Here is a 26,674-nt window from a genome sequence, read left to right as displayed (position 1 = left end):
GTTATCCTGATGTTAGTGCCTTTGCAACTGGTTTTGTAATATACGTTGACGGTATGGTGGAAACTGTTGGTGGTACTAGCTGTGCTGCGCCTACAACAGCTGGTATTATATCACTGATTAACGATGTCCGTCTTAATGAAGGAAAAAGCACTGTCGGTTTCCTCAATCCACTTATATACAAGCTCAATGGTAAAGGGTTCTTTGACATCACCAAAGGAGAGAATTACGGTAATAATATATTTTGTGACGGCTTCAAAGCTATTGAAGGATGGGATCCAGCTTCTGGCTGGGGTAGTCCTAATTTTGGAATCTTAAAGGGACTGCTGAATTAAAGACATTTGCTATTTTTGTTATTTTTGGTGTGCTAATAGCTATTGGTTATTTTATATTAGGATACTTAATTTCTGTTGTGTCAATGTTAGATAATAAATTGCTATTTTAAAAGTTTATAGTTTTTTTGCTAAAATTATAGTTCTTGATGAGTGCCAGTTGGTGGGTTGGGAGTGCAGGGAGACTCAACTTCATGCAGCATCTCTCTCTCTAGTAGTATCTCAGGACACACAGGAGCAAACAACTGAGGGAGCTCGCAAGAATTATTTAAAGCTAAAAATTAACCTTGATTTAATAATTATGTTAATTTATCAAGTGCCGGTACCTGCTAACTGATCCACTAAGCCTAGCAATATGTCTCTGGTTTGAGCTTTAAATTCATCACAGGTGTACAGGTCTCCGGTGTACTGGCAGCCATAGCTCTGTGGACGTCCCTTGTAATCTCTGCAAACGCAAGCTGTGGCTAGCGATATTTTAGACTGACTGGTCCTTAAATCAAACCAAGTACATTGTGAGCCATCTTTTGTTGTATATGCACCAGTCTGTGGAGTATTGGTTCCTGCTGCAAGCAGAAATCCTGCAAAACCCACCAGGAACTTTGCTAACATTATTTTAAGGGGGCGAAAATGAGAAGAGGAGGGGCTCATTAATTAAAGCATTCTGGGCGGAGCTCATTATGTTATTAACTCTGACGTCATAACTAGATCTGATTTTTTTCTTTTGGGGGAAAAGTTAAAACTTGTTGCTCGTCAATGCATCGTAGATGACATTATGTTGAGCTTGTCAGTTCAGTATTATATTTAATTTTAATTTTCCTATAATAATAATAATTCCTGATTTAAAAACATTAAATAACTGTGTATGTCCACATTATCGACTTGTAATAGTGTTTAAGTGTACATCAGTTCAGCCATTACTGACATCGGTCTAGGTAAATACAATAACTCGTCAAAATAGCCGGCCAACTCCTCCACACTGACGTCACTGTACATTGCTTCCTGTCTACATGTAGATAACACAGCCCCTCCCCCAACCACGCCCACAGCCTGATGATGCTGATCAGGCAATGACGATTGCACAGTGTGACAGTCACACAATAAACACGCAATCCTGTCATCCTGAGAATGACAGGAACATACACATGGAGTTGCTTCAGATGACGAACAATCTCGTCTCAACGTATCGCTGTCTTGTTGATTATGATTCTCTTTGAATAAGTGATTTGATTTCTGGATGCATTCCTGTTTAACGGGCTCAGTTGTGGTGGCATAGGAGTAATTTGATTGGTTCACTCTAGACGAGTTTTCCCGCCATTCCAGCCCGCCATTATGATTGATTATTTGCGAGCTATTGAGGGAGAAACAATAACAAAAATTATTTTAGTACACTCCTCACGGGTTAATGGACCCTTCCTCCTCCTCCTCTCCATCCTCCTTCTTCTTCTCGTGATTGAGTCTAAGAGCCTCAAAACTGAGGGAGAGCTCTGTCGTGGGGGACGTATTACGAGCCATCCCGTTCAACCAATAGACCACTAGACCAGATGATCGAGTTCTGTCTCCTTTTGAGAGAGACGCCGGTTGCTATGGAGAGCTATTAATAGTAACACTATGACATAATTGATACTGACGTAATTAATGCAACACGGCAAAGTCACGTGCGTCATATGATCAACTCGAGCTCGCTCCATATCTCTATATCAAGGACGGTTCTGCCTTGTTTCTTTATCATTAAAAAATAGCAACTTGTCTTTCTGTCTAGCTCTTACTAATTCATAAATAACAGAATGTCTCTTTATCCTTCACTAGAGGATATGACCGTTTCCAAGATGGCTGGGGTAAGTAGTTAGCATCTTTTCATTTCACTTTATGTATAATACTTTAGGCTCAAGCTGCAGCAACTCATCATGCTCCACAGCGTCCTGCCATCTCAAGTCAGCCAGCAGCTCCTACACCAGGCGGTGGTGGTGGGCTTTACCCTAGCCTTGATGATTATATGGGTCTTGATCTACAGAAATATTCTCCTGTGAGTTGTTGTACTATAATAATGGGAGGTGCTAATAGCTGTTTAGCTGTAGTAAATAAAGCTAGGAAAATGTTATTAGTTTTTATCAATCAATCTGTTCTTGGGTCATTTCTTTGTAAGAAAGAGTACCTTCACTTGTATCAATATTGCTTTGCTTGCAGGAAATACTTGTGAATTTTGTTCCAAAATCATTCATATCATTGTACTTTGGAATGCTATGAATAACTTTATTAGTCACTCCCACTATTATCGAAAGTTAATTTAACCTCTCTCTCTCTCTCTTTCTATCTGTAGCCTGCCCAAGCTCAAGCTGTTGTTGCCATTGCTTCAACTACAGCTGTCTCTACAACAGCATCTGGACCAGTAAGTGGAGTAGCTAATGTTGGAGTCAGGAGAGCACAGATCAAACAAGGTTAGGGACATTTCCCCCCTACCCTCCTTTGAACCACTTGTTTTGATATTAATATGCAAATTATTATTTAATTTCTGGTAATACTGATAATAACATCCCTCTCTCATTAGGTGTCCGTGAAGTTGTCTTATGCAAAGATGCCAAAGGAAAGTGTGGCATCTCCTTCCACTCACAGAGCAAAGGAGTTTTTATATGCTACGTGCAGAAAGACTCAGCAGCTGCCATGGCTGGGCTGAGGTTTGGTGATCAGATCCTACAGATTAACGGTGAAGTCATTGCTGGCTATTCAGAGGACAAGGTCAATAAACTAGTCAAGAAAGCATCAGCCACCAACATAAAATTTGCCGTTCGTGACAGGTAACTAAGAATCTTCTTTTTGGCACGTTTATTTTACAACCTTTTGATTATAGGCCATTTGAGCGTACTATCACAATGCAAAAGGACAGTACTAATCATGTTGGGTTTTCCTTTAAGGACGGTGAGGTAGTAGCAATTGTCAAGGACTCATCTGCTGCTCGTAATGGCCTCCTTACTGATCATTTCCTCACTGAGGTTAATGGACAGAATGTCATTGGACTAAAGGTAGGTATCACACTCTTGTTCGTTCACTTTCATGTGTACACAAACACTTTTCATTTTCAATACACAATTAATGATGTTGTTCTTTTGTTCCTGTAGGATAAAGCCATTGGTGACATATTCCGTGAAAGTCCACGTACCATAACCATAACTATCATGCCCAAGTTTGTGTATGATCACATGATAAAGAAGTAAGTTCCAGTTTACATAGTTAGCCTTGTCTGTTTGTCTTGTGATATCCTCATGACCTATATACTATATACTGGTTATGATAATTAACCTTTCATAGTAAATATTATTGTTAACGTCACTTCTTCCTCTCTCTCTCTCTCTCTCCCTTTCTCTCTCTTTTCCAGTATGGGATCTAAGATGAAGAAGATGATGGATCACTCTATCCCTGACGTCTAAGCGACATGCCTTTTCATACAAGATACTCTGTTGACTTTTGATTTATGTACTTCTCTCTCTGTGTAATCTGTGTAATGCTTCAAATTGTTAGATCTCGCACACTTTTAAAACGTCTCATTCACTAACCTTGTTCACATTACATAATTATTATTATACTCTAAATATTTGTTGCTTGTTTATAGTATCATAAATTATAATGTTGATTGAAAGTTTAATCCCTGTCTCCAACCTAAATGGCTCACATATGATTGGCATTCTTTGAAGTGGTATTGGCTCATCAATCACTCAATGATCAATAGCTGTAACTCCTCCTGTATCTGTTTTTCCTTTTCACCTACCTGTGTATTTTTGGCAATAGTATAATATCCTGTGACGTTCTATAGTTGCATCACCCTCTATTCACTCATTCAATAGAGCTAGGCTGTCTGCCTCTCCTTGTACCATACTTGTCTCAAAGGATCCCTTGTCTTGTTGCCATGATCAGTACGGGCTGATGGATATCACAGCCGCTAATGCTATTCTGTTCTTTCTAACTATCCTACTGGTTAGTCTGATAGGTTGGTTTGTGCTTAAACTAAACGGGAAGGAAGAGAGCCAGACAGAGGAATCTGTGCTACAGGCTAATAAAGGGAAGAAGAAGAAGAAGCAGCAGTCTTCGTCTACTAATGAACCCCGCCGCCGCTCATCCGATAAAAAAGGAGCGAAACCGAAAAAGGCAAACAGTAAAAAAGAAGAGACAGATAAAAATGTCAATAAAGGTCCCGAGGGCCTGCCATTATCATCATTGTCATTATCAATACAAGAAGATAATAATAATGTTGTACTACTTCACACCTCCAATGAGCAATTGACACCATCAGCTGTCACCTCGGCCAATGACGACGATACGAGCGAGAGAGAAGTCGTCCCTGTATTTATGACTTTAAATTCAAAAGATGAATTAGAATCGGAAATAAAAGCGGCAGCTGACGAACGGCAAGAACTTATACATGAGACCCAAAACAGCGACACCACCAGCCAGGAGAAGAATGATGACAAAGACGATACAATGGACAAAAGGAGTAGTACGCCACCTCCTATTGATGACAATGGTGAAGAATGGATTGTCGTGTAGATACAATTGTCATGAAAAAATAATCGGGAAAAATATTTAAAATAGCATAGCACGAGGTAAAATAAGTTTGGTAGAGAAAAGGACACTATAAATAGCTTATAAATAGCTTAATCATAGAGCAGCTAAATATAGACTCTACTAAAATATAATAATAATTCTACTATTATCAATTATTATTATTAGTGTATGGAATTATAGGGTTTTAAAAAAGCATCATTAATTTTAGCATTCAGCAATGTTAATTGTTTTTTATTTATCATCATTCTTTTGGAGGGGGGCAGCCAGCAATAGCCTCTTGCTTAAAGTCAACATCTATAATGAAAGAGGAAAGACATGAGCTAGCAGAGAGAGGTTCATAGTTACTTACTCAGTCCTTTAACAAACCCAACAAGGTTCTTATAATTTTGTCCAGCATCGCAATAAGCACCGTATATATTGGATATTGAAAATGCCTAATAATAATAAACAATAATTAGTATTTTGTTCACGCCTAACAGGCATGTACATAGGCTGTGCCAAATAGGGTACATGATTAAGCTAGTGTTGAATGCAATTAGTAACTATTCATTGGATATCTCAAGAGACTATGCACACATGTGAGGAGCAAGTGACATGACGTCATAGTCATACTTTGACTGCCATCATGTGATACAAGATGAAGTGTAATGGGTGTGATGCTATAATTAAAATACCTTGACAACAGTAGTCCCTTCCTCCTTTCCTTCACTAACAAGCCAATCCTGTGTATCGTTGTAATGATGGACCTTTGTCGTGTGAATCGTCTGTAACATGAATTTAACACTCATGTTGTATGGCCTGTAATCAGAATTATTAACAAGAGTATAGCGTCCATCATCCCCTCCTATTGTTAACACAGTGGGTAATAAAATGAAAGAGAGAATGCTAACCATTCTTAAGGGAGTCTACCATTAACTTGTCAACATCATCAGTTGAAGCCTCTACAATGATTACATAACAATTGTGAATGTTTACCTAATCATTAATAATTATGCACTAACTGAAAGTGAATTGCAATATACAGCAAGCGTTTGCTACAAGAAAAAAACAATGCAAGCCAGATTTTCTTTATAGCTGCTTACCGCAAGTCCCGCAGTCTTCATTCTTGCAATCTGGAGGAACACAAGCTAGTGCTACTCCGATGCAGACCAGGAAAAGAAAGCGATACATTTTCTGCCTAGTGTATCTATGATTAATTCATTTCTGCTCGTGTAGGTGTGGCTCGTTGTCAGGGGCAACCGGTCAACAACACACCCATCAACATCATTGCAGCTCAGAGATGTTTCCTACCAATCCAACGGAGAGTCGACCTAACTTTGTGGAGAGAAAAGGAACACTTTTCCTCCGCTCAGACCACAAGAAATACAGCAGGGATACCTTGGCTAGCGGATGGTAAGGCTCTTTTATAAGCACCAACTGGAAAAGAGCACTATTTGAACATTAAAATACTGTCAATTCTAGGCATGCTGCTAGAGAATCTGAGCCGAAAGACTATGATATAAGCACATCCTCAGATAAAGAGAGGAACCTATTGAAGGCCACATACAACAGGATTGGCAATATGGCAGATCCTTCAGTAAACCATTGATATTAGCAGTCAGATTTATAGTTATTGCTATTATTGTAGTTCTTTCCAGCAACAACAGCACAAGAGGCTATGAACGAAGGGCAGGAATTAAAGGAAAGATACACCGAGAAAGAAACACGTCAGCAAATGATATCCATAGCAAACTTTTCGATTGCAGCAAACAGAATACCAAAGTATAAAAAAATTTATTCATTATCCTTACTCCATTTCTTGTTCAACTACCTACCTTTAATAGTAGCTCCAATGATTTCGGTTATAACAGCATTCTACCTAGACACAACCCTGATCACGATAAACAGTAATAATAATAATAATAATAATAATAATAAAAATAAAAATAATAATAATAATAATAATAATTTTAATTTAATGTGTTTGTTTCTATTGCCTATAGACACTTGGCAACAACTCAGCGATTGGATTACCAATATCATTTACCATGGACGCCAAATAAAGAAGTAAAACCCTCCAATACATTGCACTTATTAGTAGTCATATAGGACACTGGTATTAAATCCTGGGAGGAGACTAGTACGCATAGACGAAGATTATCAGAGTTCACTGATACGACTGGTCACAGACGCAAAGGAATCAACGTGTGGCAAGATTATAAAGAACAATAATTATAATTATACTACAACAAAAAATTAATAATTAAAATTTAACAAAAAGAAAAATTGATTACTATTGAAAAACACTAAGTACAATTGTTAATGATAATGTGACTCCACACACTCTTCATGTATGTACGGCTGGCAATTTACTTGATCTCGAGCAACTCGACTTCAAATATTAAAGTTGCATTTGGTGGAATAGTGTGGCAGTAAGTCAAGGAAAAATTACTAGGAAATGTCATTTTAGCATTTTCTCTAATTGAAAACAATTATATATAAAAATATTTTACAGTTATAATACACTTGCTTGAGCACTTTTTTAAAAATTGGAATCAGAATCAGGATTTTAATTGTGTATCAACTTTGAGCTGATTCTGAACAAATTTAGATTTTTTATTAATTTTTAAAGCTGCTAAAAATCGAACCAAAGACCAAAACTTGGCCCATGCTGCGTCAAACTTTGTCAAAAAGGGCTAAGAAAGAATTCTCCATTTTTATAATTTTTTCTGATACATGTTTGTATGATGTGTAGCAAGTTTGAGCTGATTCTGATCAAATTTGGCTTTTTTATAAATTTTTAAAGTTGCTCAAAAATCGGGCCGAAGTCCCTGTACTATAGTACAGGGATTTGGCCAAATTTCGCCAAAAATAACTAGGAGAGAATTCTTTGTTTTTGTAATATTTTCTGATACATATACATGTTCTTATGATGTGTAGCAAGTTTGAGCTGATTCCGATCTAATTTGGATTTGTTACAAATTTTTAAAGTTACTTAAAAATCGAGCCAAAGTCCCTGTACTATAGTACAGGGCTTTGGTCAAATTTCGCCTAAAATGACAAGGAGAGAAATTGCCATTTTTGTAATATTTTCTGATGCATATATGTGTTCTTATGTTGTGTAGCAAGTTTGAGGTGATTCTGATCAAATTTGGATTTTTTATGAATTTTTAAAGCTGCTAAAAATCGAACCAAAGACCAAAACTTGGCCCATGACCAAAGGTTAAACTTTGTCAAAAAGGGCTAAGAGAGAATTCTCCATTTTTATAATTTTTCTGATACATATACATGTTTATATGTTGTGTAGCAAGTTTGAGCTGATTCTGATCAAATTTAAAATTTTTATGAATTTTAAAGTTGTTTGAAAATCAGGGCAAAGACCAATCAGGCTGTAGCCTTTGGTCATGGGCCAAAAATCACCAAAAATGATTAGGAGAGAATTCTCAATTTTTAAATAACTTTTTCTGATACATTATACATGTTCTTATGCTGTGTGTCAACTTTGAGCTGACTCTGATCAAATTTGAAATTTTTATGAATATTTAAAATCCTTTAAAAACCAGGCCAATGCCATGTACTGTATTATAGTGCTTGTCAGCTTATGCTGCTTAGCTAACTTAGTATGCTTTGTGGGAAACCTTGGATAATCGAAATATGTCAATCAACTCTGAGCTAACTTTGGTTACGTTATGTGGTGCATTTGCATATTATGGCAAGACATTTCACACACTAGCAGTTAACAAACTAACTGATCATGGTGTGACTAATCAATATATTGTGGTAATTACAGCAAGAGTAATTAGTAAGGATATACTCCGCCAGCTCCAGCTGCACCATAACCATAGTCTGGACTAATTGTCAGCTTAGCTTTCTCGCCCAAACTTATCTAATAACACATTTAATAACATATGTATTTTATGCTATTATTTTAGTAGCTTTATACCTGCATGAAGCCTTCGTCCCAACCTGTAGATTCAAATAATCAAACAATTCACAACATTTAGACTTGCCTCTGATGACTTTTCCAACTCCAATCTTTGTTTGAAATGGCCTTCCCTTATCACGTGATGAGTCAAACTTCTTTCCATTGGTCAGTGTGCCAACATAATGAACTACAACGGTCTGTCCTTTCTTTGGGTAGGTCTTCCCTGCACAAAGATAATGAGGTACGCTTTGAAATCTTTGCATACCATCTCCTGGCTTTAAAGTTTCTACATCCACTCCCATCTTTAGCTGAAAATAGCTCTAATTTGGACTTCAAATTTTGTGAAAATGAAATTAATTTAATTAATGAATCACGCGGTCGCAATTTATAACTTTTATAGTTAAAAATAATTATTAGACTATTATAATAAAAGTTATTTTAAAAGTTAAAAATGGCATCTTCAAAGAAGGCACCAGAATTGGTTGTTCTGCAGGAATTCGCTGATATTATACAAGAAGCTATTGTAGAGCCTCTATCTCTTTCATCCAAACTTTATTCTAGAGATATCATTGATAGGAAAGTCCAAATGTCAGTCCTGGAGCACGGGAGTAGCTCTTATGACAAAGCAATGACTCTTCATAAAGCAATTGAAGCTAAGATACAGGCAGCAGGGAGCGAATCTGAAAGGGCTAAAATATTTATGATTGTTCTTGAGACAATGGAAGATCAGATACCATTGGATAGTGTGGCTGAGAGGATGAGAGATAGATATGAGAAAGTTAAGTCAGAGGGGCCAACTGAAGGTATAATTGAGTTCACATACAATCTTTATTCTAATATCCGTACATACACACTCACTGCCAATAATGTTTAGGTACATACATTATTAGTAGTACTAACATATCTGATTATACAGTATCCAACTCTTAGCTGTTAATAGCATTATTACATGTCAATGCACAATTAGTCACAATAGTGTGCAAATCATTTTGCATTGTGAATGGGTATTGTAACAGGCATGGTACTTATTAGTAAGTAGCCTTATTGGCTTCATAATTATGGTGCACCTGCACATTATTTAATTGTTATTGTTTATTTTATAGCTGCTCCTACTGATGAATTAGCTGATCTAAAATCAAAGACGCCTATAAGTAAGTTTTACTTTATAATGAAAGTGTTTTTTTGCAGTGGTGGTGACACTCTATTTTAAAATGCCTGTTTATCATAGTCAAGCATTGCAAATATGTTGCTTACAGTAGTTGTCCCAGTGGGTATTATGTATATAGACATGATGTAAGCATGGGTTTTGTGGTCTTACTCCAGGAGAGTATGTTTGCTTTTACTCAATGCTGTTTAATATTATGATTCATGCATAGAAAACCTGGTGTTCATAAAATTATGTTAATTTAGCTTTTGGTAAGCTATTAGCACTGTTGGCATAAATCACTTATATCAGTATCTTGCAAATTATAGAAATCAGCATTCTTTGTCTATAGCACACAGCTGGCTATGACCACCTATACAATTGAGAGAATTGTTTGATTATGTAGTTTATTGTGAGCATGACTTAATACATTTGTGTTTTGTTAAATAACAAAGTTACTTTTATTTTTTTAGAGCGTCTAAGTGAAGTGTTGAATGCATTGATTGAAGCATCAGACAAATGGTATCAGATTGGTATACAGTTGGACATCCCATCACATGCATTGAAATCCATTCAAAAGGAAAACCGTGAAGATAAAGACAGGCTCATGTTTATGCTTGATCATTGGATAACTAATGAAAAGAGTGAAGTAACATGGGAATCAGTCATCAATGCTCTGATTTCTCCTTCTGTTGAGCGCAGATCAATTGCTTATAAAGTGAAAGAAAAATTTATATCATCCAGTTAATTAATCAGACAACTAATAATAATTATGTAGTACTTTTAGAATTGAGTTTATACTTATCCTATGTGGGCGGAACTTGTGTATTGGGTGGGCGTGGTTAATTAACTGTTATTAATAATTATTGATTCAAGATGGCGGATATTTCTGACGAAGTAAAAAGAGAAACAGACGGAGAAGAAGACTCTGGTGACGAGTCCAAAGACGGTAAGCATACCACTTATAACCATATAATCTCCTTTCCTGCTGGTAGATGGCGGCATAGAGGACCCAGAAGGCAGAACAGTGAAAATCAGAGACAGTGACATTGTGAGATACTGAGCTTATCGACTTTAATTTATAATATGATTCCCTTTTAGGATGTGGATTTGACTCATTGTCGTTTGAGAGCTTTACCAGATGGCATTGGAGGACTTTATCAAGTTCAAGTGTGTAGTAATTAGAAAAATATTAATTAAAACTATATAAGGGGTGTGTCGTGTGGGCGTGGCTTGAAAATTAATTAATGGATTAATTATTATAATAGCTGCTAAATTATGTGTCATACTGATTGCAAATACTGTAGGTATTGTGTTTGAGACAGAACCTCATTTCTGATCTTTCAATGATATCAGATCTAGTGACATTGACAGAACTTGATGTATATGACAATGAATTGAAGGAGATTGCTAACTTGGACAAATTAACCAATCTAACGTGAGTCTAAATATTAAATAATTATTGTAAATAATAATATTTTTGTAATTGATAATTTTGCCATGTCCTAAGATTATTTTGCCAATATTAATTTAATACAATTGTTTTCCATGCCAATAATTTTTGAATGCAATTTATAATTTTTTTTTATTGTTGTCATTATTGTGTAATGTCATGCAATATGCTTTACCATACTTGACTATCAATGATGACTAGATATTATTATTATTATTGTTATCACTTTTATAATTGATTCAATTAGAACTTAACGCATTTTTCTATTCCATGTATGTACCAAGTATTTTCCCTTGTAATTTCCTCTTCTCTCTCTCTCTCTCTCTCTCTGTTGATGTAAATAAATCAAGTAGATGGTGGTTTAAGCACAATAGCGTTTTATTTTTCAAATTTAGTTTGATTTAAAATTAATTGGCCTATTGTCATAATTATAAACGTGCCTTTGGTTGTGTTTAGTTTGTTTATCCTGTCCACTTTTCTTCCATTACCTCACATTGGATGTTTTCCTAGTAGTTTTATTTACATGTCAGAGTGTCATGTGTTTGTGTGTGTACACACGAGGATGTGTACTTTGTCTCAGATTTATCCTCTCCCTTTGACCCATTGCCCATGCATTCCTAGAATAACATGCCCTCATTTGTACTTGCTGTATAACATTGTTGTTGCTGGTCTGTTGCTGTTGAATGTGAGATTTATGCTAGCAATGGTGTTGAGGATGAACTTGCTCTTTTGATTATGACAAAGATTGTGTCTGTTTGCCGGTAGTATCTCTGGGTTTGATTTCCCCGTATCTCATTAACGATTTCCGCCAATTTTATTATTGTTCGTTGATTTTTGTTAATTATTTAAGCTTGTAAATGAGAGATAGGGAGAAAGATAGAAAGAGACAGGAGAGAGATAAAGCTGGATATTAAAAGTACATGTATTACATGAAATTATAGCAAAATAAACACATACTTTTTTTAATCCCCTGTATTTTATTGACAGCTATTGAGACATGACAGGCCGCCATTTGATGTTGCAACATGTTGTTCATGTACATGTATTTTGTTGATAGGTTGTAATGTTTTGTTTTTTCCTAAGCGCTTAACACAGCATACGTTATAGTGTACTCTGGTCACAAAGGTCACTGACACTACTTTGAAGCTGTTAGCTTCTAGTGATGGGATTGATAATGATAATGAGTTTATGGATATCAACACTATTGTATAGTTGTACTTGAACGTGTTAGGAGTTCCTCTTGGTATGTTGGAAATCTCCCATTTCCTTTATGGTGGTACTCACAACTTCAAAATTTGCAGATGGGATAGATATATTGTGTAAGAACATGTACATGTTATATGCATTGGAAAGTGTACTAAAAATAGAGAATTCTCTTCTAGTCAATTTTGACATAATTTGGCCAGTAACCGTGTACAATGTACTATGATAGTACATCGTCTTTTGAGTAACTTAAAAAATTTGTAACAAATCCAATTTTGATCAGAATTGGCTCAAACTTTCTACACAACATAAAAACATGTATATCAGTGTTTCAGAAAAAAATTATAAAATGAAGACTTCTCTCCTAATTATTTTTGGCAAAATTTGGCCAAATACCCTGTACTTTGGCTCGATTCTTGAGCACACCTTTGAATTTGATCTAAATTAATATATGTAAATGTGACCATAATTGACGAGGTACCTTATGGCGGATTTTTTAATTCATCATTATAATGAAAAATATCAACCTGTGAGTGCTCTGATAGTCAACCATTGTTTCTAAAAGTTACATAGTAACTTTTTGCATCCTCTGGAGTAATTTTATGACAAATGGAGCTTAGGAAGTTGGATTTTTTAGGCTATAAAGACCAATTTTCCTATCCGCCATAAGGTACCTTTTGCCAATTATGGTCACAAATACTCCACACTTTTCAATCAACTCAAACTTTGTTTAGTATTTATTGCAACAAGTTGTAATAGCATTTTACATGCATGTGCTTGTGGGATAATATCATAGTCCATGTGCATGCGAGTGTGTGTATTGTTATAAATAGATCTATTATCTGATTCCACATTTCAACGTATGTTATCTGTATCAAAATATTTATATCAAAGCATGGGCTATTGTGATATATTAGTTCAGTTATTTAGAAATTGAATACACATATTGAATCTACATTGTATTGGTAGACTAAGATAACTAAGATTAGCAGATAAAGCTAAAATGTCAAATATAATCCCCACCAGTAATTCCAGGCTTCTAGCCTTTATATGTTACATATGCAATGTAACGTGTCCTCTTCTATCATTGTAGGTTTTTAGATCTTTCTTTTAATCACATTCGCCTCATAGAGGGTATCTCTACTCTAACTAATCTAACTGACCTCTACTTGATCAACAACAAGCTAACGCTGATGGATGGACTGCAGACACTCACCAATCTTACATTGCTAGAACTAGGATCAAATAGACTAAGAGTAAGCTCTCATTACACACTCATGTACATGTACATGTAGATGCAGCTTTAAAACATGCACATTCATGCTTTTGAAGACCTTTTAGTGCTGATTTTATATGGTTGAATGTCACATTGTCACATGTCCTTTATTGTCAGTGATGATTGTCTCAGATTAGCTTTGTTTGTAAAAATGAATGCAAAATGCATGTTGCTTGTTTATTGTTTGTTGAATTGTTGTTTATTTTATTGCTATACCCTGTGCCTAATATCAACAGTGGAGGTTATAGTGGTTCCTTGTATTGATAACTGAACAGTTGGACTTTTTGTTGTCATCATCTAATTTCATACACATGCAGTGAGTGTTTATCCATACGGAGGTCTATTAATTCTGAGAACATGTAAATGGGTCAGATTATTATTGTGTTTACTGTTTTTGTCCAGTTAGCGGCTTACTTTGATAAATGACTGTCAACAACAGAAAAGCTTTGATGAAAGATTGACAAATTAACTAAGCTCATTCTGACACAATGTGTACTGACTCTTGCATACAGAGGGTGTGAGAAGGTGTGGTAGTATTGTAATTATTTTAAGAGGGCCGTCCTGTATTGCTATAATCCAATTATAAAACACTCCTACATGCATAGATGTACATACATGCCTTAATATTGGATGGTGAGCTGATTAATATGAGCTTGTCTATTCCTGTATGAATGATTAGACTCTGTCAGTCAGTATACACATGTCTATCAGCAAGAGTAGATAATAATTAGAGGAGAGTGTCCTACTGTGCCTATACCCCCTGCTTCATCACCGCGTAGACTTGAAGAGTCACATTCAGGATATTTCCGTATTTTCATTGAGTTTGAGTAATTATTGCTAGTTATTTTTGAATAACTACTCAAAAATACTGAAAATATCCTGAATGTGACTCTTCAATTCTACGCGGTGATGAAGCAGACCCTATTGCCAGTAGGACACTCTCCTCTAATTATTATCTACTCTTGCTATCAGTATATCATACCTGTTCACATGCATGTGATGCTGCATGGTTGAAGTAGGATTTATTGCTTTTTGTTTAATGAAAATTTTTAAAGGGGGGCTGTTCTAAAGGACTGTTTGATTTGTCTATTTAGAAATAAAACAAAAATGATTTTATTGATCTGGTATTGAGTAAAGTAAGGAAATGGAAAGGGTATATAGTATTATGCATAACAAAAAAACAGCACATCAAGGAAAAAACTAAAAGGGAATACCGCTAATATAATAAATAAATAGAAAAATAAATAAATAATTAAGTAAATAAATAAATAAATACATGAAAAAGCAAGGCTGGTAGCTGAATCAGCCCACACGTACGCTTTTACTGATTCATTAAAAGCAGTCATTTGATAACAATATGTCTGCCAGCCTATCTTTAGTAGATATTGTAATTTGCATTTCTTATTTGTTAGCTTTCAATAATAACTCTCTTTCATGTATATTTTATAGTGTCATTTCATTAGGACAGTGTGTGAATGTACTATAGACTATTGTAATCCTGATCTCTTTCATGGGTTGAGATGGCTATCAAAACATGTACTTATATGTACAATCCCTTTGTACTTTAGTGCACTTTACTACTATTATCAGTTTTACCATAGAGTATTAGCAATAGAATCTCCCAGCTAGACATCTCTATAATGGAGATATTTTTTTTAATGTACCAATATTTGAAATGAGGACACCTCTCTGTATTGAGGACACTTTTGTATTAAGGACATTGGAATAAGACTCCATTCTACTATTAGTGCTATATTAGGATTATTTGTTATCATGCATAACTATAAACAGTCATGCAATGCATGGTATGTATTGCTATTCCAATGGTTCTTATAATTATAGCTTTACTGCTCAGCACTGATACTGTCTGATGTGATTTTGACGAATACACCTAACCTTATATGTCACGTTAAGCTAATAACTCACTCCTAATTATTGTGTAGTTATTGGTCACCACACCTAGCAATGAATGATGCTACATTACACTATATCATATTATATCACTATGTATGTACATGTATATCATATGGCAAGTTACCAAGAAGGATCCCATTCAACTGTGTATACAATGCTTTTGTAATGCAGTTAGGATGTGGCCAGAAAGTATAAGTGTAGAGTAGGATGTAATCCTTATGGTTGAGAGAATGACCAAACCTGAAAGTGGCTAATAGATATCAAAATGTGTTATAGTTTACACAGTGTTTTACAGGGTATGTTTTTGTTTTTATTGCAGATTCAACATTGTCCTAGATACTCTTAGCTAGTTTCATAATCCTATTTCTAACAGACTCAAGTCCCTTTCCCTCTACATTTGCACAAGATTAACAAGAAGTAGCCATTTTTGATCATGTGACTGCCCATGTGACTTTTTTTAATCCATTATTTTTAAAATGCCTGTTGTCCAAATTCTAACTATATTGCAAGGGTACCGTGTTTAATAACTATTCCAAAAATTTCAACCCATTACTCCCAAAGAAATTCCAGCATAATTTGCATGTTTTTCTACTTTTATGTGAAATATATCGAACTCTTGGTACAATGGACTATATTTCATAATTTCATTCTGTTTGTGTTTGTGTAGGTGATCCAAGGTCTAGAGTGTCTGGTCAACCTAGAGAAGCTTTTTCTAGGAAAGAACAAAATTACAAAGATAGAAGTATAAGCAGATGTGCATGTACACATTCATGTACATGCATATCCCATCTGTATGCATGTACATGTACACCTGTTTCATTAAACATTGTAATTGTATATTTTTTATGTATCTGCCATTTGTTTCTTGTTGTATTTATAAAGCTCATTTTACTTGGCTTTAGAATCTCCAGTGTTTGACAAAGCTGCGCCAGTTGAGTCTTCAGGGTAACCGGATTAAAGTGATCGAGGGTTTGGAGTCTCTTTGTAACCTTGAGGAGCTTTACCTCTCAGAGAATAATATAAGCGAAATAACTGGACTGGAGAATCAGGTTAGTGAAGGATAGAGAGAAAGAAAGAAAGAAAGAGAAGAACCTAATAATAGAAGGCTAACAGTATGTCTTCAGTAAAGTATTTTATCATGTACATGTACGTCATTAAGTGTAAGAGTGTGCCCACAGAATTGAGAAGGAGCATAACAAAGTATGTCTTCAGTCTTGTGATAATTGAGTAAACAAATTAAGAGAGAGAGAGAGAGAGAGAGAGAGAGAGAGAAAGAGAGAGAGAGAGAGAGAGAGAGAGAGAGAGAGAGAGAGACGGACGGACGGACAGACGGAGAGAGGGAGGGAGAGAGACAGTGGGGGATATACTAACCTTGGTGCTTGTTTTTGTTCTTTCATTAATAGGCAAAGCTTACCATTTTAGACCTGGCACACAACAAAATTGGTAGACTTAGCAACATATCGCATTTGACTGTCCTCGAAGATTTATGGGTAATGATAATAATGATATTTATTGTAGTAGAAATGAATCCCTCATTTGTTAACATAATACTGTTTTCATTTTCATTCAATTCACATGTACATGTGAATGTTGTACTGATATAGAGTAACAGCATTTTTGTAATTCTTAGACATATACAGTCTTCCTCTAGGGGGCAGGTGTTTAATTTGCTTTTATGATAGCCCCCCACATTTTAAAGTACAAGCTTATTTTGTGCACATGACACTACTAAAAGAGCATTCTTGATACATACTGTATAGTTTTGGTATTTCCCTTCCAATTATTTGCTAGCTCTTTTCCCCTCTATCTGTTATCTTTGTTTCTCTGTTTTACTTTTATTTTATTCTCTCTCTCTCTCTTTCAATAATCTATAATATAGTTTAATGCCAACCAAGTCAGTGATTGGAAAGAGGTCAATAATATCTCTCCGCTAAAGGTCCTATCTACTGTTTATTTTGAGCACAACCCGATTGCAAAGGATCCTCAATATCGTCGAAAGTTAAAGCTCACTGTACCCTCTTTGACCCAGATTGATGCCACAATGATAAGATAGGGAAAAGTAGGAAAGACAGGAGGATTTATAATCATTATTATTATTATTATTATTATTATTATTATTATTGATACATGGTTTTTGTTGATTTTGTGTTGTTTAATGTGCATTTTAACCATTATAGATTATTATTATTAGCTAATCAATGTTTACTATGAATGATGCGTGGGCGATGAGAGCATATAATAACATTTGCTGGAGCTCTTTTTATTAATTTTCGTAAAAGGAAAAGAGATGAAGTGTTACAATAACGACTCACTCCCTCCATCTTGTCTTGAGCTGAACAATGCCTCCGTACAGCAGATATTAGGCTCCCTCGCCCCTAACTGTGAATACGGGGCTTGGTCGCCCATCAACGATGCCTGGCTGGGAGCTTTCTATTTCCACACAGTCTTCTTTGGCATAGCCTTCCTTCTCATCGGAATTGCCTGCATAGTCTTTCTAAGCAAGAGACATCTCGCCAAGAGGTTCAAGACAAAGACCTTCTTTGCTATAGACGTCTCTCTCTGTATCCTCGGCTTCTCCAAGTTTTTATTCTACGTTCTGGATCCATACGGCATTGCTGGGTTCTGCCCACCTGGACTGCCATGCATGATATCATCTCGGCTCCTCTTCTCCCTCGCCTTCCCCAGCCTCACTGCTGCTTACACTCTGGTCTTCCTTACTCTTTGGTACAGCGCTAAGATGAAGCTTGGACGGGCCTGCATACAAAGGTGGCGGATCATAATACCGCTCTGCTTCATTCACTACCTTGTAGCCATAGTGTTCGAGTTTGTTGGAGCATTTGGTAGTCCATATTACATTATTTTCCTCCTCATTGCCTGCGAAGCATTCTTTACCCTATGGGGCCTTGTCGTTTGCTCCACATTCCTCATTGGTGGGCTACGGTTGCTGCACTCCGTGCAAAAATCAGCTTTCAATTCTGCTATAGTGTCGACCGATATAGTTATACGGGATGAACGTCATCTCGAGGACGGTACGAAGGTCTACACTCGTTCACGGAGTACCATGAGGCTAAAACCAAGGCAGACCCATCAGCGTGCCTTGCGTAAGATTGGGATCGTGACGTACTGTGCTGCAATATTGGGTGCACTTTATTCTCTGCTAGGAATATCTCATCTGGTGATGCTTTGTCTTCAGCTCTTTGGAGAATGCGACGAAGATGGACTGGGTCAAAACAGCAATCTCTGGCTAGCTTTGAAATACCTAAGTGGAGCGATTGAGCTCCTACTAACGCTATTATTATTATACAGCATCAACGATGTAATGCCTTTAGTCCTAGTCACAAAGAACTTTATTAGGCTGATATTTCATTGTGGGCATGTCTCTGATACAAACAAGCCTTGCGATACCATTAATAATGAGATATTTCAATACAAAGGGTCCGTGCAGACCATATGTAGCCGTAATTCATCGCCCACACAAGGAAAGGACACTCTCACTCGTAGTATTACCAAACAGCACAGCAGTAGTGACGTGTTTTTACAAATTAATGGGAAAGGTAGTAGCAAACCCTCTCCTTTTAAAGGCAGGAAGAACCACACGTTGCCTAGTAACTATCACTATAAAAGAAATTGTGGAGATGGTAATAAGAGTAATAATGGCTGTGTATTGACTGATGATAAAACGAGAGATAGTAAATCATCATCGGAGAGCAATGGTGGCTGCATTCTAGTACAAAAGAGAGATACCATTACTATTGCTGAACCATGCCATAACAATACTACTACTAACGATACATCAAGCGCTGCAGTCAAAGAAAGCTCTCCTTGCTAATCAAAAGACAAGCTATGTGACAATGAAGACATTTTACAGTTCATTTAAGACATTATATCAATTATTTCTTTCAAACAAAGACTCAGTATTGACTAGAACAATATGCATTTCGTCCACACATTTCTGTCTACATAGTGCACTTAAATATACTATACCCTATTTTTCAAACCTGTAATAATAATAACAATAATTGTACTGTGAATATTTGTATAACTCAGCTGTATTATTATAATTTATAATAGTAACAACATTAATTTTAACAAGAAGTCATTATTTTTTCAATAAATACAATACACATGTAGTCACTGGTGCTGTTATGAGTAATTATTGGATTAAACCTTTTTAACTCAACTGGTCTTCAGAGCGAAGATATTGCCCTATGTCAGCTTGATTGAATACAACTGTAGTCCCTGGGTCAATATGCCTGCAGTCTTGTGTTGACTTAGCAGCAACGCCAAAGCCCTACAAAATACAATTAGACCTCATTAACTGTTGGGGAACATGTCGCAAATGTACTATATATGTATGTGTCAGTCGATAAATGCTGTACTTGTGTCATCAGGTAGGTCATGTGATTATATAATTGAATAAAAGGGTGGGTATATTACCGTGTGCAAATTAATGTGTGCAAACTATGTAGATTAGGTTTAGCCTGATGCATTGTGATGCTCTACCACATAAAAGAGATTCGATAATTAGCATACTATATATATATATATATATATATATATATATATATATATGTAGTGTGGAGTGTGCGAATCCTTATACCCTGAAAGGCATAAAATAATAATATAAATATTTACAAAGGAGGGCTCAAGACTCCCAAGCCAGCTGCAAGTACATGCAGCAAGTGTATGTGTGATTGTGTCTGTGTACATGTACACTTAGTGAGTGAAGACCTACTGTCTATGGTGAAGACCATTTAGCCTACCATTAGTCTAGATTATGTCATATTTATCAGTGACATATTATTACAGGATGTGATCTGGACAGACAGTCAAGAGACATAACAAATAGAGAATCAATAGATTGGTTTCCTCTCCATTAGTTCTAGTTGATTAGTGCATCATGTCAACTAGAGTTATTATTATATTACAGTTTTACATCATGATTTAAGTGTTGATTTATTTTATTGTAATCCGGTTTGGGTCTATGATCGTCTTCCAGGTAGCATTTATACAGCATCAGCCAAGGAATGGCTTCCCTTTGTTCTATACTCAAATAATACTTATTTTATGTAAACCAGGTAGTGAATGACAATTGTGTGTTTGTGTATGTGTGTGTCAATGATTACTAATAATTATACATGTATTTCATAGGCAGTTAGTAAGTCAATATAAACAATTTATTATTTTAAAAGTAAAAATTAATTACGAATTAGGAAAATTCACTATCTAATCACCCATATTTCCTCCTTCATAGTTATAGACAAATTAAATTATAATGATATTATTACACTAAAATAACACCAGTCATCATGTTACACAGCCTGTCATAATAAATCTAAAAGCTTTCTTGCTATAAATATTCGTTGTGTGCTCCTTTTGATCAGTGCATTGAGTTACGGGGTTTAACTTGTAAGCCAAATCTACTGCCAAACTTCCCTCTAATACGTCAACAAGTAATAGCAGCTCCAAAAATTAAACTCATACATAGTACAGGTAGATGTGTTTAGCTGTTAAGAACAGGATAAGTAGCATCAAATAAAGAAAATAGTTTTGAGCTCTGATTTTAAAAATCACTATAATACTTGACACTTAGATTTTAATACAGGAATAAATTTTGATTTAAAGGTACTCTTGGCTTGATGGGTTTGTTAATAATGAGAGGGTAAGTATAATTAAGACTTCAAAGGCTCCAAACAATTACAATACTATAAAAGTATTAACATTAATTGCTATACTAACCAGTGGTGTGTCATTCATTGAGTATACTAATACTCCTTGGTACGTTGGTGTGTTCTCAGTAATTCGCCCCAAACCTCCTTTCAACACATTATGGCCATACAAGAACTGCTGCTCACTGTTAGCCTTCAACCACACCTTATGCTATTAATAAAAATAATAATAAAAATACATACCCGGTACTCAGTTAAATTTTATTATTTCATCATGTACATGTACATTTAAATACGGTGTAGCTAGAAATATTTCTGTGGCTTAAAATTACCACAAATTGCCATAAAATTGGCTTTTACAGATCACCGTGCCTTTCAATTTAAATAGGCCATTAATTCATGTACCAAATTTTTAAGGACTAAAGTTCTGCAATTTTTCCAAATCTGCAAAATTAGTAGAAATCTAGAGCCACAGAAATTTCTAACTATACGGTATTCAAGACTACATTAAAATGGTAGTCTTTGATCTACATTTAAAATGGCAGATCAAATTTGACTTACTTTAGCATGTGGCGCTAGTATATCCAATGCAGTTATTACCAGGTGGAATTTACCGCCATGAGTGAACTTCCCGATACAAGTACCAAGACTAAGCATTTGCTTACGAGCAACATTTGTGGCCCATCTCATTATCTGCTCTCTAATAATTTAATAGTAACCATTAAATCACAGATTAAATCTTAATATGCAGCTAAGTGAGCACTAAGAATGTTTCATTAGCTGACAAGCTCTACAATAGTATGTGGTGGCTTTTGGAGCAACTTTAAAAATTCATAAAAAATCCAAACTTGATTATAATCAGTTTAAACTTGCTACACAACATAAGTACATGTATATGTATCAGGAAAAGTTATAAAAATTGAGAATTCTCTACTTTTCATTTTTGATGAAATTTGACCAAAATCCCTGTACTATAGTACAGGGACTTTGGCCCGGTTTTTAAGCAACTTTAAAAATTTGTAAAAAATCCAAACTTGATTGGAACCAGCTTAAACTTGCTACACAACATAAGTACATGTATATGTATTAGGAAAAGTTATAAAAATGGAAAAATCTCTACTTTTCATTTTTGATGAAATTTGACCACAATCCCTGTACTATAGTACAGGGACTTTGGCCCGATTTTGAAGCAACTTAAAAAATTCGTAAAAAATCCAAACTTGATCAGAATCAGTTCAAACTTGCTACAGAACATAAATACATGTATATGTATCAGGAAAAGTTATAAAAATGGAAAATTCTCTACTTTTCATTTTTGATGAAATTTGACCAAAATCCCTGTACTATAGTACAGGGACTTTGGCTCAATTTTGGAGTAACTTCAAAAATTTAAAAAATTCAATTTTGATTGGATTCAGCTCAAACTTGCTACACAACATAAGAACATGCATATGTATCAGATAAAGTTATAAAAATGAAAAAAGTTTTAGTGATTTCTATTATATAGAGGGCACACTGTAGTACTACAAAATGCTCAGCCCAACAATCAATCCAATAAATCATAATTATTATAAATCATAATATTATTAGACTCACTTCACATAGAAAACTCTATTTTTGTGTAATCTGAATACATAGCTACCATCAGGTCTATCAACCAGTAGCTTGACATTGTCCCCTATACTATAGAGGATTATAAATGCGTTGTTTTTTAAAGTAATGCTTTGAGCTCACTATTTGGAGAGTTTCCCAAGGACAACTTTAGTTTCTTCTTCTGTCAATGGCCTCATTTTTGCGAGTTTTTGTACATGTGGGTTTAAGCTGCCAAGTTGGGTGGGTTGCCAGATGGGTTGGGTAATGGGTTAGGCCAAAAGTTCATTAAAAAGTAGTCTCTCAAAAAAGCTCATGCATACAAAATTTTTAAACAATTTGAAAAATTTAATACACAATGAATAAAGTCAAAGAATTGTGTGCGTTTAGCATGGTTAATTATACTTGTATTTTGCTGTTCTTATAGCATGTCACATCCTGTTTCCATGTGCAATATAAACATGTACATATAATAATATAAAATGTAAAAAACACTTATTAAATCTGTCAGCCAGGGAACCAAACAACTTTAGGATAGTTCTGCAGCCTGAAATTAAAACATAATAATAAACTAATAAAGGCCAGAGTCAATGAAACAGACCTCTAATGCTTGCTCTAAATCATTTATTATGTCATCAACATCCTCCAAACCAATCGACAGTCTTATCTATAGGAATAAACAAGCTAATGGCAGCCAGTAAAACTAAAATATACTACGATTAACAGTTAAAGCAATTAGTTTTTCTATGTATTCAGGAAGGAACTGATGCAAAATCTACGTAACATCTACTCACTAAATTGTCAGTGATGCCAATACGTAGTTTGTCTTCCTTTTTCATGGCTTTGTGAGTCATAATGGTACTACAAGAATGCTAGAATATTATAGCAATGGTTTATGATGAGGCATACCAAACTCCTGCTATACTTTCCAGTGACCCTAAACTAACAGCCATAGTAAATATCTATAAGAATATTTATTGTTATTAATTTTGCAGGCTGCACTGGGTGTCTGCATACTTTAAGACTTTTAAGAAATCTCTTGGCAGTTTCGAGGTCTCCTTTAATTTTGAAAGAGAGCATGCCGCCATAACCATCATTACTGAACAGTTTCTTTGCTAATTCATGCTGAGGATGAGAGGGTAGCCCTTGGTAGAGATAGGAGGATGAAAGCAAGGAAAATATTTTAAAATAAAAAAAATGATCTTCATATAGTTCATACCAGGATATGAGACACTATCAACGAATTGAGATGATTCAAGGTACTTTGCAACAGCTAGTGCATTCTCAGCATGTGCTTTCATTCGGACATGAAGAGTACGCAGACTGCGATTAGCCAAATAGCAATCAAATGGACTAGGAACAGCACCAATGGCTAGTAATGATGATAAAACATGCATTACCATGTAGCGCTTTATTTTGGCGGCGTTTTATTTTGACAATTTTGCTGTAAAATTGTCATTGGCGGTTTTTAGTTAGGCAATTTTTTGTGTACATGTGCATTACTGAGCATGCGCATTAATGATTGGCGGTTTTAATATTGGCAATTCTGCTTGCAAACTGCCAATCACCAAAATAAAACTCCACCAAATTAAAGCACTATACGGTGTGCATTAGAAGAGTTCAAACTATGTGCTAACTTGTTAAAAGATTTCTTATCTTTTCAGCAATGATAGTGTTGCTGGTGCATATAACACCCATCAATACATCACTATGGCCTATCCAATAATACTAAAGCAGCAATGAATAGCCTAATGTTTTACCATTAAGATATTTCGTTCCTGAATGCATCACAATATCAGCTCCTAATGACAATGGTCTTGTGAAATAAGGCGTAGCAAGAGTATTATCTACCACAAGAAGACAGTCCTATATATAGACATTATTTTAATGATCTTTTATCTCATTAATATTTAATGTAAATATTTAAATACTTTTTTGTGTGCAATGTCTGATATCTTTTGTATATCAATGAGCTCCACTGATGGATTGCATGGGAAATCAATCCATAAGAGCTAGAAAACTATAAAACAAATAAATGCATTTTTATCATTCACTTTTGTTCTCTCAGTAATAGCTGATTCTATTGTTTCAGGGTCTCCATTTAATACATTCACAAATGACGCTGTTATCTTATACTTTGAAAATACATCAGTCATTAAGATATTGCTCCCTAAATAGATAAAAATTGAGCTGAGATGACAAGCACATACAGATGGTATCATACCAAAATATACATTTTCTGCTACAACAATGTTATCTCCAGAGCTCAGTAGAGACTGCAGGATGATTGCTATAGCTGTTGATCCAGAATTAGTCACAAAACCTGGTAAGGACAAAAAGATTTCACACAGATTACAATCATGATAATGGCATAATACCATATTCAGCTTCTTCTAGTCTAGCAAGTGATTTCTCCAGGCATTCCCTTGTTGGGTTAGTGCTACGAATATAAGTATACTGACTTGAAATTCCCTCTTCTTGCTCCTAATGACAATAAGCAAGCCCCACCCATGATTTACTCAATATTGTGTGAATAATAAAGTTTACTTTGCTAGATTCCACTATTGATCTTTTGTATGTGGTTGATGTGACGATTGGTGGCCACATTGCTTTACATTTCCACTCATCAGGATTGTTTCCAGCATGAACACTCAATGTGCCAATACCAGCCATGAATGATGAAGGAGGAGGGGCTAAGGACTTAACACCCACGCGTTAAAAATGTTAACCACGTGCAATCACGTGTTCCACGAACAAAACCTCGCCCCTCATTAAGGGTGGAGTACGTCGGCAAACTATTAAAGCACAACTAGCAAGAAGGGAAGAAATGTCTTCTTTCTTCGTGTTTACATGCTTATTTGTTCACTTTATTTTGCTAGAAGGAGTGGAAAGTATGTTTTTTATTTGGCGTTGTATTGGAGTGTCTTTTCACTTTAGGTCAATGCGTAGCCGCTAACTATACAGGCTGTTGTACAAACTATCCATGCCATGTAAGCTCATTTAGTTTATCCTCTTGCTTCATTTTAAGAATTGTTATTTAGGGAGCTGGGTCCAGTTTATGCTATTGTGACGCCAGTTGTTACATATACGGTGATTGCTGTCCAGATGTAGCCAGCATTGGTTGTGTATACTTGGAGAGTTCTTGTGTATCTGCTGGCTTCACTTCTTGCTGTAATACTTCTACTAGTTCTTCATGTCGTGGGACTGGTGGTAATTCAACCTGTTACTGCGATCAGTCTTGCTATACTAATAACAATTGCTGCCCTGATATTAATCAAACTAGCTGTGTACAAAGTAACGTTACTGAAACAGGTGAGTACTATTCTATATCAAGTACCCATGTGTATATCAATGGAGCCTATTCAAACCACTAGCTTTAACAAATAAGGCTTCAACCATTTAGCAGCTGTTGTGAGTGAAAATTAGCAACCAGATCCTTTAAAGGTCACACTGTAACAAGAAAGTGCATGCTACTATTGACTGAGTTTGCTGGTTTGGATTGGATGCATACTTCTAGTATCAAAAACAGTTTGATTTAAAATATCACCTTTGGTTTAGTTGATTTCAGTGATGAATTGTGTGATTACTGATTGAGTATTAACGAAAATAGTTGATCCATTCCTTCCTTTAAAATGCCC

The 26,674-nt window shown here is 35.5% G+C and overlaps 12 protein-coding genes across 12 annotated transcripts in view; 6 read left to right on the top strand and 6 right to left on the bottom strand.

Moving 5' to 3' along the window:
* LOC109583274 (tripeptidyl-peptidase 1-like) overlaps positions 1-332 on the top strand; it is a 4,189-nt gene extending 3,857 nt beyond the window's left edge. Inside the window, exon 3 of the mRNA XM_019998538.1 lies at positions 17-332. Within this exon, the coding sequence (XP_019854097.1) occupies positions 17-332 (316 nt within the window). The remainder of the gene's footprint in view (positions 1-16) is intronic.
* On the bottom strand, positions 279-1,026 carry LOC109583284 (uncharacterized). Its single transcript, XM_019998554.1, has 2 exons — positions 656-1,026; positions 279-603 (listed from the first exon to the last, which is right to left on the bottom strand). The coding sequence occupies exons 1-2, from the start codon at positions 975-977 to the stop codon at positions 467-469; spliced, it is 459 nt and encodes a 152-aa protein (XP_019854113.1). The 5' UTR covers positions 978-1,026; the 3' UTR covers positions 279-466.
* Positions 1,027-1,140: 114 nt separating this feature from the next.
* On the bottom strand, positions 1,141-1,914 carry LOC100633559 (oxidative stress-responsive serine-rich protein 1-like). Its single transcript, XM_003387824.3, has 2 exons — positions 1,726-1,914; positions 1,141-1,677 (listed from the first exon to the last, which is right to left on the bottom strand). Exons 1-2 carry the CDS (start codon positions 1,839-1,841, stop codon positions 1,221-1,223), a joined length of 573 nt encoding a protein of 190 aa, XP_003387872.1. The 5' UTR covers positions 1,842-1,914; the 3' UTR covers positions 1,141-1,220.
* An 86-nt stretch (positions 1,915-2,000) lies between these two features.
* LOC100633435 (syntenin-1-like) lies at positions 2,001-3,948 on the top strand. Its single transcript, XM_019998552.1, has 7 exons — positions 2,001-2,164; positions 2,212-2,352; positions 2,647-2,764; positions 2,875-3,121; positions 3,175-3,346; positions 3,443-3,534; positions 3,700-3,948. Exons 1-7 carry the CDS (start codon positions 2,114-2,116, stop codon positions 3,749-3,751), a joined length of 873 nt encoding a protein of 290 aa, XP_019854111.1. The 5' UTR covers positions 2,001-2,113; the 3' UTR covers positions 3,752-3,948.
* Positions 3,949-4,914: 966 nt separating this feature from the next.
* Positions 4,915-6,067, bottom strand: LOC109583283 (uncharacterized). Its single transcript, XM_019998553.1, has 6 exons — positions 5,966-6,067; positions 5,885-5,917; positions 5,774-5,824; positions 5,558-5,727; positions 5,233-5,317; positions 4,915-5,177 (listed from the first exon to the last, which is right to left on the bottom strand). The coding sequence occupies exons 1-6, from the start codon at positions 6,051-6,053 to the stop codon at positions 5,125-5,127; spliced, it is 480 nt and encodes a 159-aa protein (XP_019854112.1). The 5' UTR covers positions 6,054-6,067; the 3' UTR covers positions 4,915-5,124.
* An 80-nt stretch (positions 6,068-6,147) lies between these two features.
* LOC100634694 (uncharacterized protein C9orf135-like) lies at positions 6,148-7,172 on the top strand. The gene is made up of 6 exons (XM_003387833.2): positions 6,148-6,275; positions 6,345-6,459; positions 6,511-6,644; positions 6,707-6,769; positions 6,866-6,929; positions 6,972-7,172. Exons 1-6 carry the CDS (start codon positions 6,163-6,165, stop codon positions 7,092-7,094), a joined length of 612 nt encoding a protein of 203 aa, XP_003387881.1. The 5' UTR covers positions 6,148-6,162; the 3' UTR covers positions 7,095-7,172.
* On the bottom strand, positions 7,095-9,164 carry LOC100633306 (FK506-binding protein 1-like). Its single transcript, XM_003387822.3, has 5 exons — positions 9,053-9,164; positions 8,873-9,010; positions 8,806-8,828; positions 8,675-8,748; positions 7,095-7,286 (listed from the first exon to the last, which is right to left on the bottom strand). Exons 1-5 carry the CDS (start codon positions 9,087-9,089, stop codon positions 7,232-7,234), a joined length of 327 nt encoding a protein of 108 aa, XP_003387870.1. The 5' UTR covers positions 9,090-9,164; the 3' UTR covers positions 7,095-7,231.
* A 38-nt stretch (positions 9,165-9,202) lies between these two features.
* On the top strand, positions 9,203-10,740 carry LOC105313367 (uncharacterized). Its single transcript, XM_011406734.2, has 3 exons — positions 9,203-9,590; positions 9,891-9,938; positions 10,405-10,740. The coding sequence occupies exons 1-3, from the start codon at positions 9,239-9,241 to the stop codon at positions 10,677-10,679; spliced, it is 675 nt and encodes a 224-aa protein (XP_011405036.1). The 5' UTR covers positions 9,203-9,238; the 3' UTR covers positions 10,680-10,740.
* Positions 10,741-10,779: 39 nt separating this feature from the next.
* Positions 10,780-17,972, top strand: LOC100634571 (protein phosphatase 1 regulatory subunit 7-like). The gene is made up of 9 exons (XM_003387832.3): positions 10,780-10,880; positions 10,927-10,982; positions 11,033-11,101; positions 11,239-11,369; positions 13,681-13,843; positions 16,445-16,519; positions 16,680-16,826; positions 17,181-17,267; positions 17,657-17,972. Exons 1-9 carry the CDS (start codon positions 10,808-10,810, stop codon positions 17,828-17,830), a joined length of 975 nt encoding a protein of 324 aa, XP_003387880.1. The 5' UTR covers positions 10,780-10,807; the 3' UTR covers positions 17,831-17,972.
* A 1,829-nt stretch (positions 17,973-19,801) lies between these two features.
* Positions 19,802-23,300, bottom strand: LOC100633179 (60S ribosome subunit biogenesis protein NIP7 homolog). Its single transcript, XM_003387821.3, has 5 exons — positions 23,181-23,300; positions 23,043-23,129; positions 22,008-22,146; positions 21,517-21,657; positions 19,802-20,068 (listed from the first exon to the last, which is right to left on the bottom strand). The coding sequence occupies exons 1-5, from the start codon at positions 23,234-23,236 to the stop codon at positions 19,949-19,951; spliced, it is 543 nt and encodes a 180-aa protein (XP_003387869.1). The 5' UTR covers positions 23,237-23,300; the 3' UTR covers positions 19,802-19,948.
* Positions 23,301-23,374: 74 nt separating this feature from the next.
* LOC100634445 (cystathionine gamma-lyase-like) lies at positions 23,375-25,729 on the bottom strand. Its single transcript, XM_003387831.2, has 13 exons — positions 25,584-25,729; positions 25,415-25,520; positions 25,261-25,359; positions 25,091-25,206; positions 24,968-25,048; positions 24,797-24,902; positions 24,674-24,751; positions 24,256-24,408; positions 24,054-24,181; positions 23,946-23,998; positions 23,831-23,897; positions 23,638-23,703; positions 23,375-23,583 (listed from the first exon to the last, which is right to left on the bottom strand). The coding sequence occupies exons 1-13, from the start codon at positions 25,707-25,709 to the stop codon at positions 23,566-23,568; spliced, it is 1,197 nt and encodes a 398-aa protein (XP_003387879.1). The 5' UTR covers positions 25,710-25,729; the 3' UTR covers positions 23,375-23,565.
* Positions 25,730-25,818: 89 nt separating this feature from the next.
* Positions 25,819-26,441, top strand: LOC105313366 (cadmium metallothionein-like). The gene is made up of 3 exons (XM_011406732.2): positions 25,819-25,927; positions 25,974-26,026; positions 26,078-26,441. Exons 1-3 carry the CDS (start codon positions 25,864-25,866, stop codon positions 26,408-26,410), a joined length of 450 nt encoding a protein of 149 aa, XP_011405034.2. The 5' UTR covers positions 25,819-25,863; the 3' UTR covers positions 26,411-26,441.
* Positions 26,442-26,674: the final 233 nt, after the last annotated feature.

Source organism: Amphimedon queenslandica, unplaced genomic scaffold, assembly GCF_000090795.2.
Source record: "Amphimedon queenslandica unplaced genomic scaffold, v1.1 AMPQUscaffold_13314, whole genome shotgun sequence".
Lineage (NCBI taxonomy): Eukaryota > Metazoa > Porifera > Demospongiae > Haplosclerida > Niphatidae > Amphimedon > Amphimedon queenslandica.
The sequence above is the reverse complement of the archived record's forward strand: the minus strand, read 5'-3'. Positions and strand labels throughout refer to the sequence as shown.